Raw genomic sequence first — 15,566 nt, forward strand, 5'->3', positions numbered from 1 at the left:
GAAAGAGAAAGTTGCTGGCAAAAGCCACCATCACTCTGCAAGGACTCAGGGACAGAGGGAGGCCCTGGGCCTTCAGGTGGGTGCTGGGCCAAGAGTGACCATCAGGGACCAGAGGAAACCGAGACAGCGTTTTCAGAACGCAGGAGTTTGGTGACTTTGAGACGCATTAAATGAAAGGAAATGTTTCGATGATAAAATCTAAGTGAAAACTCTCACGCTTCCCAGGGGCAGTGGCTATGATGCGTTTAATTGCTAAGAGTCAGGACTTAAATTCTGAGGCAGCTCCTCGATGACCTGGAATGACCTTCACCTGAAATGGGAAACCAGCACGTGGGAGGGGGAGGGGGTCCCTAGGGGGCGGGGAGCATCTGTAATACTCTCAACAGTGAAGGTAAATTGAAAAGAAGAAGAAACCAGCTCTGCACACGCCTCTACGCTATGTGGGCTCCCAGTGCCACGGCCACAGTAGGTTAACGTCAGTAGCCCCCAAAGGCCAGGCCTAAACAGGCTGGTCGCCCTCAAGGTTCACCTGTAGTCATGAGGCTCTAGTTACGTCAGTTCACGCTGGAATCCTGGGAGGAAGACCGAGTATACAAACAGACCCTGGTTCACCCACCTGCCCGGCGCTGGGATCAGGGGGCCTTTCCGGGCTGCCTCCCTCCCCCAGAGGAGTATAATCCAGCCCCCGACGGTACCCCGACCCCCCTCGCCCCAATACCTCGCTGCAGCTTGCTCTGTGTTGTCTGGGCTTCGGTTAACAGCGCGTCGCTGTCGGAGCTCAGGGTCCTGGCTTTGGATGGAAGGTCTTCCTTTATCACGGTCTGAAAGCCAAGCGTGAGTCAGCTGAAGCAGGTGGCACAGCTTAGGAAGCCCCCCTCTTTCATCTTTAAAGAATGAGGCTTGATGGTGAAGAGGAGGTTTAAAAAGACTGTTCCTTAAGGGAGAGAGTTAGGGGTCTCGGTGGACCCCTGTGGCGTGGGGAAGTGGGCCATCTCGGTGACGTGCTAATGGCATGCGTACTAATGACACACCTAGCACACCTGTCTCCTGTGCACACTGTCCCTTGTACAGTTCCCTCCGCAGTAACTGAGGGCAGACTGAGCTGCTTTTAGGTTTCAGTCTTTGGGAGATGAAAGCCTTCAACCTTCTAATAAGGCCTGTCCCTGCTTCTTTGGTATTTAACAGCTTGTTCTAATAGTAAATTCTAATTTAAAGTAATAATTATATGTCAATCTACATCTATGTCTACATCTATATCTACATCTATATCTACCTCTCTCATCTCTATCTCTATCTCTCTTTATCGCTATCTCCATCTCCACCTCATCTGTATCTCCATCTCTATCTATCTATCTCTTGGTGCACAGAGAAGGAAATGGAAAGCCGTCATCTCAGAGGAGAGGGCACCTAGAGAAGGTGCCCGTGCAGGCAGGTGCCCACCTGGAGTGCAGACTCGGAGGCACTGGACGCCTTGTCAGCCGCGTCCTCGGCCGCCTTGATGGCGTTGAGGATGTTCTCGTAGGCGGTGGCCGCGTCCACTGCACAGCGCACCAGCTCGTCGGCGCTGGCGTTCCGCTGGATCCTGGAGGGAGTGCGGTGCTCAGCAGCGCCCCCTGCCCGTGCCGACCCCCATGCGCCTGCTAAGTGGATACCTGGGACCTGGGTCCTGCAGCTCTCACACCTCCCCCCTGTCCTCTACCCCCCCCCCCCCCACACCCCGCTCTGCACCTGGAACCAGCCCCTGTTGTAGGAGGGATTGGACCTGGGCCTGGGCCTGCCCTCCACCCTGTTCTGGAGGCCCAGCCCGCCAGGGGGTTTCACCCCAGCCCAGCAGGTCCTCACACCAGGGGCATGGGGGGCCCACACTCACTCCTCCAGCTGCTTGGCCAGCTCCTGCAAGGCCTGCGCGTGTGCCTCCGCCCGTGCCACCAGCGCCGCGTTGCCTGCCGATGCGGAGAGCGCGCCCGCTTTGTCCCTGAGCTCCCGCCTCGCTTCGCTCACTGTGGCCGCGAGGTTTTTATAGTCCTGTTTCCCGAGTGAACACAGACAAGCCATTTAGCACAGGACATGCGTGCATTTCCCGAGCGCTGCCCTAAGTGGCACGTCCCACGAAGCCACAGGAAGAAACGTGCTTTCTAAGCCCCTTCCCCCCAGTCATCCTAGGGCATTAGTGGCGCTCGCGCACTCGCCCATTTGAACATTTATCACCATCTGAGCGTTTTCCTTGAGGGGGGCGTCCCCGCTGGTGAATGTTGTAACCGCGCTGTTACCACTGGCGTAAAGTCGTACTAAACGAAAACACTTTTCGTCTCATTTGCAAAGAGCGATCATAAAATCCATTTCCAAATGCCATCTGTATCAGTCCTAGTGTTTTCTGCTAACAAAGGTGGCTTGGCATTTGAAAGTGCCGTTTCAAAATGACGAAGTTATGCAAGCAGCATCTGCTCATGGCAGACAATGCAAACGGACCAGGAGAACATGCCATCCACCCCTCCGCCCGGGCACCCTCCTGGCATGGTGGCCTCTCTCCTCCCTACTGATGCCACGTCCTGGAGAGAACCAGGCCGGCCCACCCAGCGCTCCCCTGCCCTGTGACTTGGGTGGTTTCTGATTTCTCTAGAGAAGGAACGAGCGCTGCCTCACCTCCTGGCTCTTCTCCATCAGCTGCAGCAGGGTGTTGGTCTGCAGTAACGAGGCGTCGGCCGCGGCCAGCGACTTGGTGAACTCGCTCTGCAGGGAGTTCATTTCTCTCACTTGTCTCTGGGGAGAATGAAGAGAGTATGGGTGGGAGCGCAGACTATGTCGCCAGCAGGCGCAGGCCTGCTCATGGAGACCAGCACAGGAGCAATCTCAGTCAGAATGCGTTCTGGGACGTAAGACGTCTCGTCCTGGGAACTAAGAGGGAGGGACACTGTTCTCCCTGCGGCAGCGCCATCCTGGTTCCCTCAGGCCAGAGAAACAGCAGTTCTGACCTGGGTTCCTATGGGGGCCTCTCAGGCCTGGAGGACAGGGAACCAAGCTCTGAGTGTGGAGAAGAATGAGGGATTTTCAAAGTTATAGGTATGTGTTCCTCACTCCTATGTTTGCACAATACCTGGCACAGAGAATTTGAATGCTATATATAATTCACCAGTTCTTTGTAGGACTTGTTATATATTTGATGTCAGAGAGGAAGGGAGAGAGAGAAACATCAATGATGGGAGTGAATCATTGATCAGCTGTCTCCTGCACACCCCACACTGGGGATCGAGCCCGCAACCAGGGAATGTGCCCCAACCAGAATCGAACGGTGACCTCCTGGTTCATAGGTCAACCCTCAACCACTGAGCCACACCAGCTGGGAACCAAGTTCTTTTTGGAATCAGTCCTATGCTGTTCCATTCAGGTCTTCCTGTCCTTTCCTAACCTCTCACACTCCTGTTTCTGGTTTCGCACACAATGCTCACCACTGGGAACGCGCTCGACAGCATCGCGGGCCCACAGTCCTGCCCCATCAGCTCCAGAGGAGGCCTGTGTTCCATTTACTTCCAGAAAAGCAGGTCATGGTTTAACATGCCCCTGCTGGTGATTGTGACCATGATGTTCACGCGTCTGACAGAAGGTACTTAAAACATATTATGTACGCCCGGCCGGCGTGGCTCAGGGGTTGCACGTCACTCTCAGAACCAGGAGGTCACGGTTTGATTCCTGGTCAGGGCACAGTGTGAGGCGTGCAGGAGGCAGTTGATCAATGGTTCTCTCTCATCATTGATGTTCTCACTCTCTCCTCCCTTCCTCTCTGAAATCAATAAAAATATATTTAAATAAACATACTATATACTTTGAATGAATAACAGTATGAGCTTAGTTTCTCATTTACTCGGTAACATTATTCCTTTAGGACTCTGGCAGCCGGGGTGGGGTGGGGGTGCTCTCCTTTCTCTGTGGTTTAAGTTCAGAATCTTTTCTGGCAACTGAGGACTTTTGCACTTGATGCCTTAATGCCTCGTTCCTGCTTGATTAGAGGGTTCCCCACGCAGGGAGGTGCATACAGACTAGATGCACAGACAGTCCTGGCTATGCCATTTAATCCACAAGAGAGCCGTCACCCTCCTTCTGTCCCTAGTGACCATGGCAGATGCCGTTGGGACTCACCTGGATGGACTCCAAAGCCCGCTCACTGTCCTGGTTGAGGCCAGTGGCCTTCCTGGCCTGGGCGGCCGCCTCCTGCAGTGCGGCCCGTAGGCCCGAGAGTCTGGCCTCGTAGTCATTTAAGGAGTCCCGGATGCTCTGAGCAAGCCCACTGTGCTCCCCCGGGCGGGTGTCCAGCCAGCTCCTGACCCGGTGCAGCACTGAAACACACACAACAGGAGATGCGCACATGGCCGCTACGTTACAGAGGCTGCAGAGGAGAACTGAGCTTCTAAACATGTCATGACCCTCCTCGAATCTGCGAGGGGACGGGAAAGGAACTGACATGCAGGCAGCACCTGCTCTGTCGTTGTACCCGTTGCCTCACTAACATTTGTGCTCATCACGTGAGAACAGGAGTGACTCATCCTCAGGTTTCCCATAAGGACACGGAGGCTCTGGGAGACGAGGCGATGACCCAGGAGTGCACGGCGGCCACGCGGGACCAGAGTCCTCAGCACGTGCCCCTCCCCGCTCCATGCCGGCTCCTTGCAGGTCAAGGCCAGGCTAATTTTAACATTTAAACAGCACAGACGCTGAAAGAAAGCTGCTACTGCCTGTGTCGGTAATCAATGAGCCAGGGATAACTTTATTTTCCTAGAGAATAATGAAAGGCATTTGAAAAAATATGCTCCACACTAATATTTCTCAGTTTTCAGCTAACGAGGCATTTCCCCTAATTAAATTAAAACTTTAGCCGAAACCGGTTTGGCTCAGTGGATAGAGCGTCGGCCTGCGGACTGAAAGGTCCCAGGTTCGATTCCGGTCAAGGGCATGTACCTGGGTTGTGGGCACATCCCCAGTGGGAGATGTGCAGGAGGCAGCTGGTCGATGTTTCTCTCTCATCGATGTTTCTAACTCTCTCTCTCTCTCTCCCTTCCTCTCTGTAAAAAATCAATAAAATATATTTAAAAAAAAAAAAAAAAAAAAAAAAAAAAACTTTAGGTATATTCCGTTCACGTCTACTCTGTCCATTTTTTGTTTTTGCAAATAATAATGCTAATATCCGTTAGTAATTCAAACCCTGATGGAGGTGGGGTGACCTTTCAAAAATGATACAACGAGAAAGTTGGGAGGAGCTGGAGGAGAGAAGGACGGACATGCAGTAAAATGGAGCAGGGTGTCCGCGTCTATAATCTTAGGAGGAGACCCCCTTCTGCCTGATGGTGAGATGTCACCTTCCACATCCTCTCAGGGGTGTGGGCGGCTGCCCTTTCACCCCAGGCTGCTCTAACGTGACAGACCCGGAAGCTGGACCCCTCCGCTTGGTTCTGGGGACTCGGTCTTGCACTGGGCACCTGGGATTTCAAACGGATCAGAATGGGCGGGTGTAAGAGTGGGGAACGCCCTTACGCAGCTGCGCCTCTCTTTTCTCAGCCTCTGCGTCTCTCAGGTTCCTTGCAAAGTCTCGGCCCCTCAGCTCCTTCAGCATGCGCTGGGCGTCGGCCAGCTTCCTGGGGATCTCGCCGGGGGGCAGGGTGTGTCCTCCTGGGTCTGCCCCAGAGACCTGCCTCAGCAGGACTGGAGAAAGAACAGCAAGGAGGGTTAGACTGGGCGTTCCGGGCTCCAGCAGACGATGTACAATAGGTAGGTATTTTTTAGGGTTCATATTAGATTTTTAAACATTTTTAACTGATTTTTAGAGAGAAGGGAAGTGAGAGGGATAGAGAGAAACACCGTCCACCAGCTGCTCCTGCATGCCCCCCACTGAGGATCAAGCCCACAACTCGGGCATATGCCCAGACCGGGGATTGAACCATGACCTCCTGGTTCATAGGTCGACACTCAACCACTGAGCCACAGGCTCGGCAGTATTAGTTGTTTTATTATCACTATAGGATCTTCCTCAAGATGTTGAACTTAAAGGAAAACCTTTCCGAGTACAGACACAGGTTAAGTAACATAAAACAGTTAACGGATCATCGGACCGAGTCACTGCTTACCGTGCACATTGCGGACGACATTTTTAATCTTTGTGTCCAGCTCTTTGGCGCTTTGGGCTGTCCGATCAAGGTTGTTATATAACGTTTGTGCTTTTCTGGAGTTTATTTGAACCTACATGAAAAAAATAAATGGATGAGCAACAAACTACATTAATGGGGCGGGGGGGGGGGGGGCGTGAATTAACAATATTTTGAAAGTACAAACGAAAAGGTAATGTTATTGACCTAACACATTACCTTTTCTTGCAAAGTGTCAAATTCACGATTCAGATGACTGAGCTCCTGTTCCAAGCCATCCACCTTCGAGCCGTGGTGTGAAACGGTGGAGCGGTAATTGAGCAGCTGGTTCTGAAAGTCAATCACAGAGTGGATCTTACTTTAAGCAGAAATTTGGGTTAAGTTCTATCAACTTGGTAAACCTGGTGATGACATGAAAGGCTCATTAGCAAGACCAACGCTGGTTCCGCAGGAAGAAACATGGTTCTTTGAAATAGGCTGCATGAAGAACCTACTTTCTTTTTTAAATTTTTTTATTGATTTCAGAGAGGAAGCGGGGGAAGAGGGAAAGAGAGAGAGAGAAACATCAATGATGAGAGAGAATAACTGAGAGAAACACCGTCCATCAGCTGCCTCCTGCACATCCCACACTGGGGATCAAGCCCACAATCCGGGCCTGTGCCCTGACCGGGAGTCGAACCGTAACCTCCTGGTTCATAGGTTGACGCTCAACCACTGAGCCACGCCGGCCGGGCAAGAACCTACTTTCTGATATAAATTGTGACACGGCTCAACAATAAAAATGGCAACGTTTAAAAAGTGAAAGGATAAGAGATACTTTGCTTGAATGAATAACCTATAGAAATGAGAGTGACACCACTTACCTGATGTATTAGTTTCCAGATTCTATAATACATTCAGCTGCTTGTAACCTATAGTTACCTTATAACATGAGAGCAGGGCCCGTGGCTACTTTATTGAAAGGACCCTGAGAGGCAAAGCTGGTGGAGCAATAGGGGAGCCCAGGCTGAGAGACGGACGCCTCGTCTTACAAATGAGGCAAAGGAAGCCAGGGAAGGTGGGCGGCTGGTCCATGCCAGGGCTGCAGAGCCCACAAGGCTTCCCTGGAAACGTCATCAAACATTTAAAGAAGAATTAACAACAATTTTACACAAATCTGTTTTTGAGTCTTCTCAATGCAAAAGACTGTATGAGAAAAATAGCCCAGACACATTCAGGAAGTGAGGCATGTCCACTGGGAAGTGCTACTTTTGTGTGTTTACTAATATGTTCCATCAGTAACAATGTGTTAGTCTACGTGAAATAAGTCAGAAAGAGAAGGCAAATACTGTATGGCTCCACTTCTATGTGGAACCTAAAACACAAAACAAATGAACAAATAAAACAAAACAGAAAGGGGTTCGTGGATACAGAGAACAGAGAGATGATCGCCAGAGGGGGTGATGGGGGGGAGGGGGGACAGAAAAGGTGAAGGGGAGTAAAGGTTAAAAACTTTCATTTATATTGCCCGGCAGGCGTGGCTGAGCGTCAACCTATGAACCCGGAGGTCACGGTTCGATTCCTGGTCAGGCCACATGCCCGGGTTGTGGGATCGATCCCCAGAGTGGGGCGTGCAGGAGGCAGCCGATCCATAGTTCTCTCTCCTCATTGATGTTTCTCTCTCTCCCCCTCTCCCTTCCTCTCTGAAATCAATAAAAATATATATTTTAAAAAACACACAACAACTTCCATTTATAGAATAAATAGGTCCCGGAAGTAACAGACAGCACGGAGAAAACGGTCAATACACTGTCCCAGCTCTGTGGTGACAGAGGCGACCAGACCTGCTGTGGCGATGGCTGTGTCACCCATATGAAGCTACGACAACACTGCAGGCAACTGCACCTCAATGAGGAGCCCGACCTGCATGGGGAGCAGAGGCAGGAGGGGAGCCGACCTCCTCCTGCTTGAGGACCGTCACTCAGGAGCATCCACTCCCCCGGGTCTCACCCCCTGCGTCCCCGGGCCCCAGGCTGCTCACCCGCAGGTCCTCGGTCTGGGTCTCCAGGAGCCCCATCTGCTGCCGCGTGCCCGCACTGGCGCTCAGCCCCTGCAGCTGCGACTTGACGAGGCGGAGCTCGTCCTCCAGGGCGGCCAGGTCGTTCAGGAGGGTCACGACGCAGCTGTCACAGTCTGTGGGGCCACAACCAAAGGCACGTGTTCTGCAGGCTGGGCCACAGGCGTGCAAACAGGCCCGAGGGCTCCACAGGCCAGTTAACAGGCCCTGGACCAACAGGCAAACATCACAGCCCTAGACCTCTTGGGGGAACGCAGACTCGGAAAGGGGAGGCCTCTAGGCAGGCTGCGTCTTAGAAAGAAGTGGGGTGGGGAGATGGGAACGGTACAAACGCCCAGTTATAAGATACGGGAGTCCTGGGGGTGTGGGTGTAGCGTGGCGACTAGAGTTAACGATATTCTCGCACAGTTGAAAGTTGCTAAAAGAGTAGAAGTTTTCATCACAGGAAAACAAATTTCTATGTAAGATGATGGATGTTAACTAAACTTCTTGTGATAATTTTCCTGTGTGTGTGTGTGTGTGTGTGTGTGTGTGTGTGTGTATACACCAAATCATTGTGTTGTACACCTTAAACCAGTGGTCGGCAAACTGCGGCCCCTTGAGTGTGGCTCTTCCACAAAATACACGTGCAGGCGCGCATGTACAGCGCGATTGAAACTTCGTGGCCACACTCAAGGGGCCAAAGAGCAGCATGTGGCTCGAGAGCCGCAGTTTGCCGACCACGGCCTTAAATGAATACAATGTTGTGTTAATTATATCTCAATAAAACTGGAAAGAAAGAAAAAATGGTGAGTCTGTGTAAATTGTTGCTTATTTTATATGAGGGAACAATATTTCGTTATTTATTGCTATTTACCAGGCTTGTGATAAGAGATTTAGAAGAATTTCTCCCACAACCCTAGTGAGGCTGACCTAGTTATTATGTCCATTTTGCAAACGATGACTTGGAGAAGCTGGGTCACCTGCCCAAGGTCATACCGCTGCGGACAGAAGCTGGATTTGACCTTACATAGCCCTCCTGCCCTCTCCTCCTGTTGCTTCCCCAGACTGGACACTGCGTGGTCCCAACTGGGGCTCAGGTCTCTCAGGAAGGAACGCACAGCGGGAGGGAGGGGCGCTGTCTTCACTCACCGTCACATTCCTCGCCAGGGCCGCCGTCACTGGGCTCTTGGCTGAGGCAGTCTGAGGGGAGGGATGGCCAAAGGAGACAGCGTCACGCGCGCATCGTCACCTGCTTCCTGACGGCTTTCAGAAGAGCTGGTTTGCAAGGTTTCAGCCTCCACACTACCCGCCGTCACGGCTCTGCCCGCCCCTCCCACCCCCGCCGCCGCGTGGGGAGCTTTCTCTCTCCCGCCACCTTGCTGGAGGAACTTCTCTTTGGCCTCTGGTTTTATATGCAGTTTCTTCTCTATGAAACCGCATCTATTCTTATAAATTAAACTCCTCATCGTCAGTGTGGTGTCCCTCTTCATGTGACAGCCTCCTGTACCCCTGCAGACATTCCTGCCAACCCCGTTCCAGGGCGTCCGTGAACACAGGGACGCGGCCCTGAGGCGTGGAAATGACACTCGTTCTAGACGGACAACGACCATCTACTCTGCGTTCCTCTGGGAACAATCCCGGGACAGGGTCTGGTTTGTGACTGTCAGGGGAGAGACGGGACCTCGGGTTTGCAGATGATGAAGCGGAGGCTTGGACAAGTCAGGTCACCTGCCCAAGGCCACACAGCTCTGGGTTGACAGAGGCTGGACTTGACCTTAAATAGCCCCCCTCCCGCCTCCTCCCTGGCACCGTCTCGGGCCTTCTCCTCGGAAATCACACTCGTATTCTGTCAGACAAGGAAGAGGGCGGCCTCCCTCTTCTTCCAAGTCCTTCCTAAGGACCAGGCTCATTCCCAGGGGCCACCTTGTCCTTGGAGTAACCCATCGTAGACGCCCCTCGAGAACAGATGGCCCTGGAGAAAGAGCACCTGACTGCGCCAGATGCAGAACGCGACGCGACCACTACTCATGAAACAGAGGTCCTCGCAAAGCCATCAGAACTGAGGTTACGTTGGCTGCAACTCATGGACATGGACAAGTGCGGGATTGCAGGGGTAGGGGGGATGGCTGGAGGTGGAAGAGGGCATAGAGGGGAAAATAAAGTAAAACAAAAAATTTTAAAAATGAGTTGAAAACAATTTACTTTTTTCGATCCCTGGTTAGGGTATATACAAGAAGTAACCAATGAATGTTTAATAAGTGGATAAACAAATGGGTGTTTCTCTCTCTTCCTCTCTCTCTGAAAGCAATACGTTTTTTAAAAGCTGCATTTAAAAACCATTTACTTACAGCAACCTACTCAAAATAAGTTACCCACCAGCGGAAAATGCCGCCTGGGCATTCCACCGGGTGTCGAAGTAAAGGGCCGTTTGTTAGCTAGGGCACTAGGCTTCCTGACAGCGCTGACTGGGGCTCCTCACCGCTCCTCTGCACTGGCCTGATGCAGGCAGGTAACAGGGTACCGGTGGATCTTACCTCCGGTCAGGGGGTCACAGCTGCCCAGATGGCTGTTATCACAGCTGCAAGGCTGGCAGCTACCTCCCAACTTCTGGGGATTCCCGAAGTATCCTGGCGCACACCTGTGCCAAGTACAGAAGAGGAGGAACACGCAAAGAGCTCAGCATTGCTCTCTCCCACTTCCTGCTCCAGCCCCGCCTGGGCTGTGGTACCCCATCAGAGGACGGCTCAGTGGGTTTTCAGGAATGTGTGTCTATGGCTTGAATGAGAATGTGAGAGTGGGGTGCAGGCAGAGACGCTGCCCTCCTCCTGGGCCCCCAGGAGGGCGAGCCCTCAGGGACCCCTATCGCCGGACGGCAGGTGAGCAACATGCACAAGGAGCCAGACACGCTATTATCATGAGCACGCGCTGACCGGGGAGGGATTACCAGTGGGCACGTGCTGACATGGGAAGGTGCTGCTAACACACCGTTAGGTGAGAAAACAAGTCAAAGCAGAAGGAAAGAGAGGGGCCACATTTGCTGTCAAGACAGCCTGCGCCTGCAGAAAGGCTGTGAGCACAGACAGCAGCCTTTCTCCGTGGTTTTCTGAGGGAGGACGGACGTGAGTAGGACTGTCAGGCCGTGGCGAAGTGTGGACAGAGGCCAGACAGAGTGTGGTGGGCCTCCTCGGTTCCCTGCTCACCTGCATGACATCACCTTTATAATAAATATGTATTGATTTTAAGATAAAGTCATTTTAAATTTAAAAGCACGGTGTCCGTATGATGCGGCTGTTACATGGTTTCTTTTCCAAATACGTGTGCACTACCTTCCCAGCCAGCTTACAAGTGCCTTCCGCTGCCCTCACAGTGCTCGGCTGTGCCGGCGTGTCGCTAACCCTAAAGTACTGCGTGGGGATGTAGAGGTGCGTGTGCATGTGTGCGTGTGCATGTGTGTGTGTGCGTGTGCGTGCATGTGTGCATGTGCGTGCGTGTGTGTGTAGGAGTGTCTAGGGCTGTGGGGATGTGTGTGCATGTTGGAGTATGTGTGTGTGTACAGGCGAGTAGGGATGTGTGTGGGGTAAGGGTGTGCATATGTAGGGGCAGAGGATGTAGGGATGAACTTAGATGGAGGTGGGGGATGTAGGGATATGTATGGGAGGAGGATGCAGGGATGTGGAGGGGAAGAGGTATATGGGAACATGAAGGGAAGGACTATATAGGGGTGTGCAGGGGGTAGGAGTGTGTAGGGGTGCATGTTGGGGAGCACGTAGGACTATGGCCTATGGGACCTTATTCTCAAGTTTCTGAACAGTGTACACATAGGAAAGGGAAAGAAGTTAATGATTTGTTAAGTGAGCATCTTGTATTTTTCCCAAGACCTTTTTCTAGCCTCAGGGAAACCACAGCCCCACCCCAGCTCTGAGCCCTGCCCACAGCCAGGTGCCTGCAGCGGCCCCCCTGCAGGACCCCCCTGCAGAGCCCCCCCACCTGCAGGGCCCTCTCCCCCCTGCAGGGCTCTCCCACCTGCAGGGCTCCCCCCACCTGCAGGGCTCTCCCCCCTGCAGGGCTCTCCCCCCTGCAGAGCGCCCCCACCTGCAGGGCCCTCTCCCCCCTGCAGAGCCACCCCCCACCTGCAGGGCCCTCTCCCCCCTGCAGGGCTCTCCCACCTGCAGAGCCCCCCACCTGCAGAGCCCCCTGCAGAGCCCCCCCACCTGCAGGGCCCTCTCCCACCTGCAGAGCCACCCCCCACCTGCAGGGCCCTTCCCCACCTGCAGGGCTCCCCCACCTGCAGGGCCCACCCCACCTGCGGGCTGGCTGGGGGCGGGGGGCGGGTGGGGGCAGAGGAGAACCCACCTTTCGCACTGCGCTCCCGTGTAGCCAGGTTTGCAGGAACACTGCACGCTGCTCCCCGTCACAACGCAGCCGGTGGCGAAGCTTGAAGGAGACAGAACAAAGGCCGGTGAGAGTGGCATCGATGGGCTTCGGGCTCATTACTTTTGGCCACAAGGAGGCAGCGACAGGGACCAAGGGGCTGCTGCTTTGCTGAAGAACATGTCTCCCACGGAGACGTGCAGAGACAATGAGGGATTCGTTCAGCCGCCGTCGGGCACATTTCGGTGAATAGGGACCAAAGGTGTTTGTTCTGTTCTGTTTTTGGCCTGAATTCCTTCCCCTAAGACGAGCAAAGCAGCTCACTGTGGACGAGACGATTACAACAGCATTTTCCCAGAAATAACAAGGCAGGCATCCAACAAGTCTGGGCAGCTAGTTCTTTAGGAAAATGTTCTCCGTGTTTATTCTAGTTCTTTCACATCAGCACATGGCCTCTGGGAGAAAGCGGTGGCGGGCCGGGCCGGAGCCCAGGGCACTGAGGCAGGAGCGTGGGGCCCCTTCGGGCTGTTTCCCAAGTCACGTTGTGGGATTCTCATTTCCCTTCTTTTAGTTCTCAACTGGCGTACATTTGAGAAGCTTTTTAAAATATGTACATATTTTATTGATTTCTGAGAGGAAAGGAGAGGGAGAGAGAGAAACATCAATGATGAGAGAGAATCACTGATCAGCTGCCTCCTGCATGCCCCCCACCCTGGCCTTTGCCCTGACCGGGAGTTGAACCATGACCTTCTGGTTCATAGGTCAATGCTCAACCACTGAGCCACGCCAGCTGAGCTGAAAAGCTTAAAGAAAAATAATAATAAGAGAAAAGATCATGAAAAAAACCCCTTAAGAAATGTCTACCTCTGTGCTTTGAACATTCTGCTGTGTAAATCTGAGGGAAATGACTCCATTTACCATTTGCTGGTAAAAAAAAATAATAATAATCTATAATAATAAAAGAGTAATATGCTAATTAGACCGGATAGCCGAACGACCTTCTGGATGTCCTTCCAGATGATCTTCCAGATGAAGCCTAGGCTGCGAGGGCCGAGTCCCTTGCATGATTTTGTGCACCAGGCCTCTAGCAATAATAATAAAAATCTTATTTGGGAGCGTCTCTCAGCCGGCAGTGAGAGCCACAGCTCTAAGGGACAGTCGGAAACTCGCCAGCGGCACCCATCTTGCTGGAGGAGACTGGATATGGCCGGGCCGTCAGCTGATGCACTCACGGAAGATGAAAGCTTCCTCCATCGTGTGGGAACCCGCTGCCTCCACCCCCTCCAGCCTCTGCTCCAACAAGTCTCAGCGGCAGGACCAGGCAGGCTCGCGGAGCACCCAGGCCACAGCCAGCCACGTGCCGCAGGACAGGCACCAGGGCCAGCGCTTCTCTGCTGCTCGGCGGACACCATCAGCCTGGGGCCCACACTGTCTGAGGCCTGGTCCTGCTGGCTCTTTACTTTTAATTAAAAGTATTTCTATTGATTTCAGAGAGGAAGGGAGAGGGGGAGACATAGAAGAGATAAGAGAGAGAGAGATAGGACCCGAAGCTGGGAGGCATGGACCAACTGACACACCTCCATGTGGGGTTGGAGGGACGAGAAGCGATAACCAAAGAACTTACATACTTACAGGCACAGCCCATGGGCACGGGCAATAGGGTGGTAAAGACCTGGGGGGTGAGCAGGGGCTGGGAGGAGGGGGGTAAAAAAGGGGGGAAAATGGGAGACATCTGTAATCCTATCAACAATAAAAATATATTTAAAAAATAAAGTTTTTGAAAGAAATTTTTAAAAATGATAAATCATTGATAGGCTGCCTCCTGCACATCCCCCACTGGGGATCAAGCCCACAAGCCGGCATGTGCCCTGACCAGGAATCGAACCCTGACCTCCTGGTTCAGAGGTGGATGCTCAACCCCTGAGCCAGAGGCCGGCTCTCCCTGACTTTATTGCTTCTCTTAGTAACCATTCTAGTTTTCCACGGACCCACAGTGAACATGCGCGATGAGCAAGAATGTGCCCAGGTGCCCAGAGCTTTCTACCTACATAACCCCTGGGCCACAGGGATCCGAGTGACAGCCCAGAGCACACCACACTGAAGGGCTCAGACGGTCCTGTGCTTCCAGGCCTCGCAGGTAAAATCCCAATGCCTCCCTCCAGCGAGCCTGAACCCTGCCCGCCAGCCGTGTCTCCTGGCCCCTCTCCCACACCCACTGCAGCCACTGCTGCCCTTTCCCGGCCCAGGGACACATCCCCACGGGGCTCTCTCTTCTGTTCTCTCCTGTCCTGGGACCCGCGTTGCTAAGATACGGTCGTGGCTACTCCAGCTCAGCACTCACTTGTCCCTGCCCACAGACTCCAGAACCCCTCCCAGCACCCTCTCTGAAAGGCCTGCTCGTCACCACCAGCTGCATAACCCTCTGTCCGAGTGTACATTTTACTCATTGGTGAGTGTTTACCGAGTGCGACAACTCCCCCCGCACCTTCTCCAGGTACAGCTTTGGTCTCCTCGACTGCAGGTCCCCTGGCACCTAGAGAAGGTACTGGGTGCTCAAAAAATACTTGCACAGCCCTACTGTGTGGCTCAGTGGATAGAGCGTCGGCCTGCAGACTAAAGGGTCCCAGGTTCCATTCCTGGGCACAGGCCCAGGTTGTGGGCTCAATCCCCAGTAGGGGGCATGTAGGAGGTGGGTGATCAATGATTTTCTCTCATCATTGATGTATATCTCTCTCTCTCTCTCCCACTCTCCCTTCCTCCCTGAAATCAATACAAATATCCTATATAATAAAAGGTAATATGCAAATCGACCGAACAGTGGAACGACCAGTTGCTATGATGAGCACTGACCACCAGGGGCAGACGCTCAGCCAGAAGCTGGCTCATGGCTGGTGAACGCAGTGGTGACGGCAGGAGCCTCTCCTGCCTCCGTGTCAGTTGGACATCCCCGAGGGCTGCTGGACTGCGGAAGGACGCAGGCCGGGCTGAGGGGAGCCCCCTCCCCTCAGTGCACGAATGTCATGCAC

At 53.2% G+C, this 15,566-nt stretch overlaps 1 protein-coding gene across 1 annotated transcript in view; it reads right to left on the reverse strand.

The window, feature by feature from the left end:
• Positions 1 to 15,566, reverse strand: part of LAMA3 (laminin subunit alpha 3) — a 49,973-nt gene that overhangs the window by 29,584 nt on the left and 4,823 nt on the right. The window contains exons 4-15 of the mRNA XM_070421273.1: positions 12,523 to 12,603; positions 10,704 to 10,807; positions 9,319 to 9,369; positions 8,152 to 8,303; positions 6,351 to 6,461; positions 6,114 to 6,225; positions 5,524 to 5,691; positions 4,135 to 4,331; positions 2,644 to 2,760; positions 1,871 to 2,025; positions 1,441 to 1,582; positions 719 to 821 (exon numbers count right to left, since the gene is read on the reverse strand). Of these exons, the coding sequence (XP_070277374.1) occupies positions 719 to 821; positions 1,441 to 1,582; positions 1,871 to 2,025; positions 2,644 to 2,760; positions 4,135 to 4,331; positions 5,524 to 5,691; positions 6,114 to 6,225; positions 6,351 to 6,461; positions 8,152 to 8,303; positions 9,319 to 9,369; positions 10,704 to 10,807; positions 12,523 to 12,603 (1,493 nt within the window). The remainder of the gene's footprint in view (positions 1 to 718; positions 822 to 1,440; positions 1,583 to 1,870; positions 2,026 to 2,643; positions 2,761 to 4,134; positions 4,332 to 5,523; positions 5,692 to 6,113; positions 6,226 to 6,350; positions 6,462 to 8,151; positions 8,304 to 9,318; positions 9,370 to 10,703; positions 10,808 to 12,522; positions 12,604 to 15,566) is intronic.

This window comes from Myotis yumanensis, unplaced genomic scaffold, assembly GCF_028538775.1.
Source record: "Myotis yumanensis isolate MYYU_CA2020_CCGP unplaced genomic scaffold, mMyoYum1.0.hap1 SCAF_7, whole genome shotgun sequence".
Lineage (NCBI taxonomy): Eukaryota > Metazoa > Chordata > Mammalia > Chiroptera > Vespertilionidae > Myotis > Myotis yumanensis.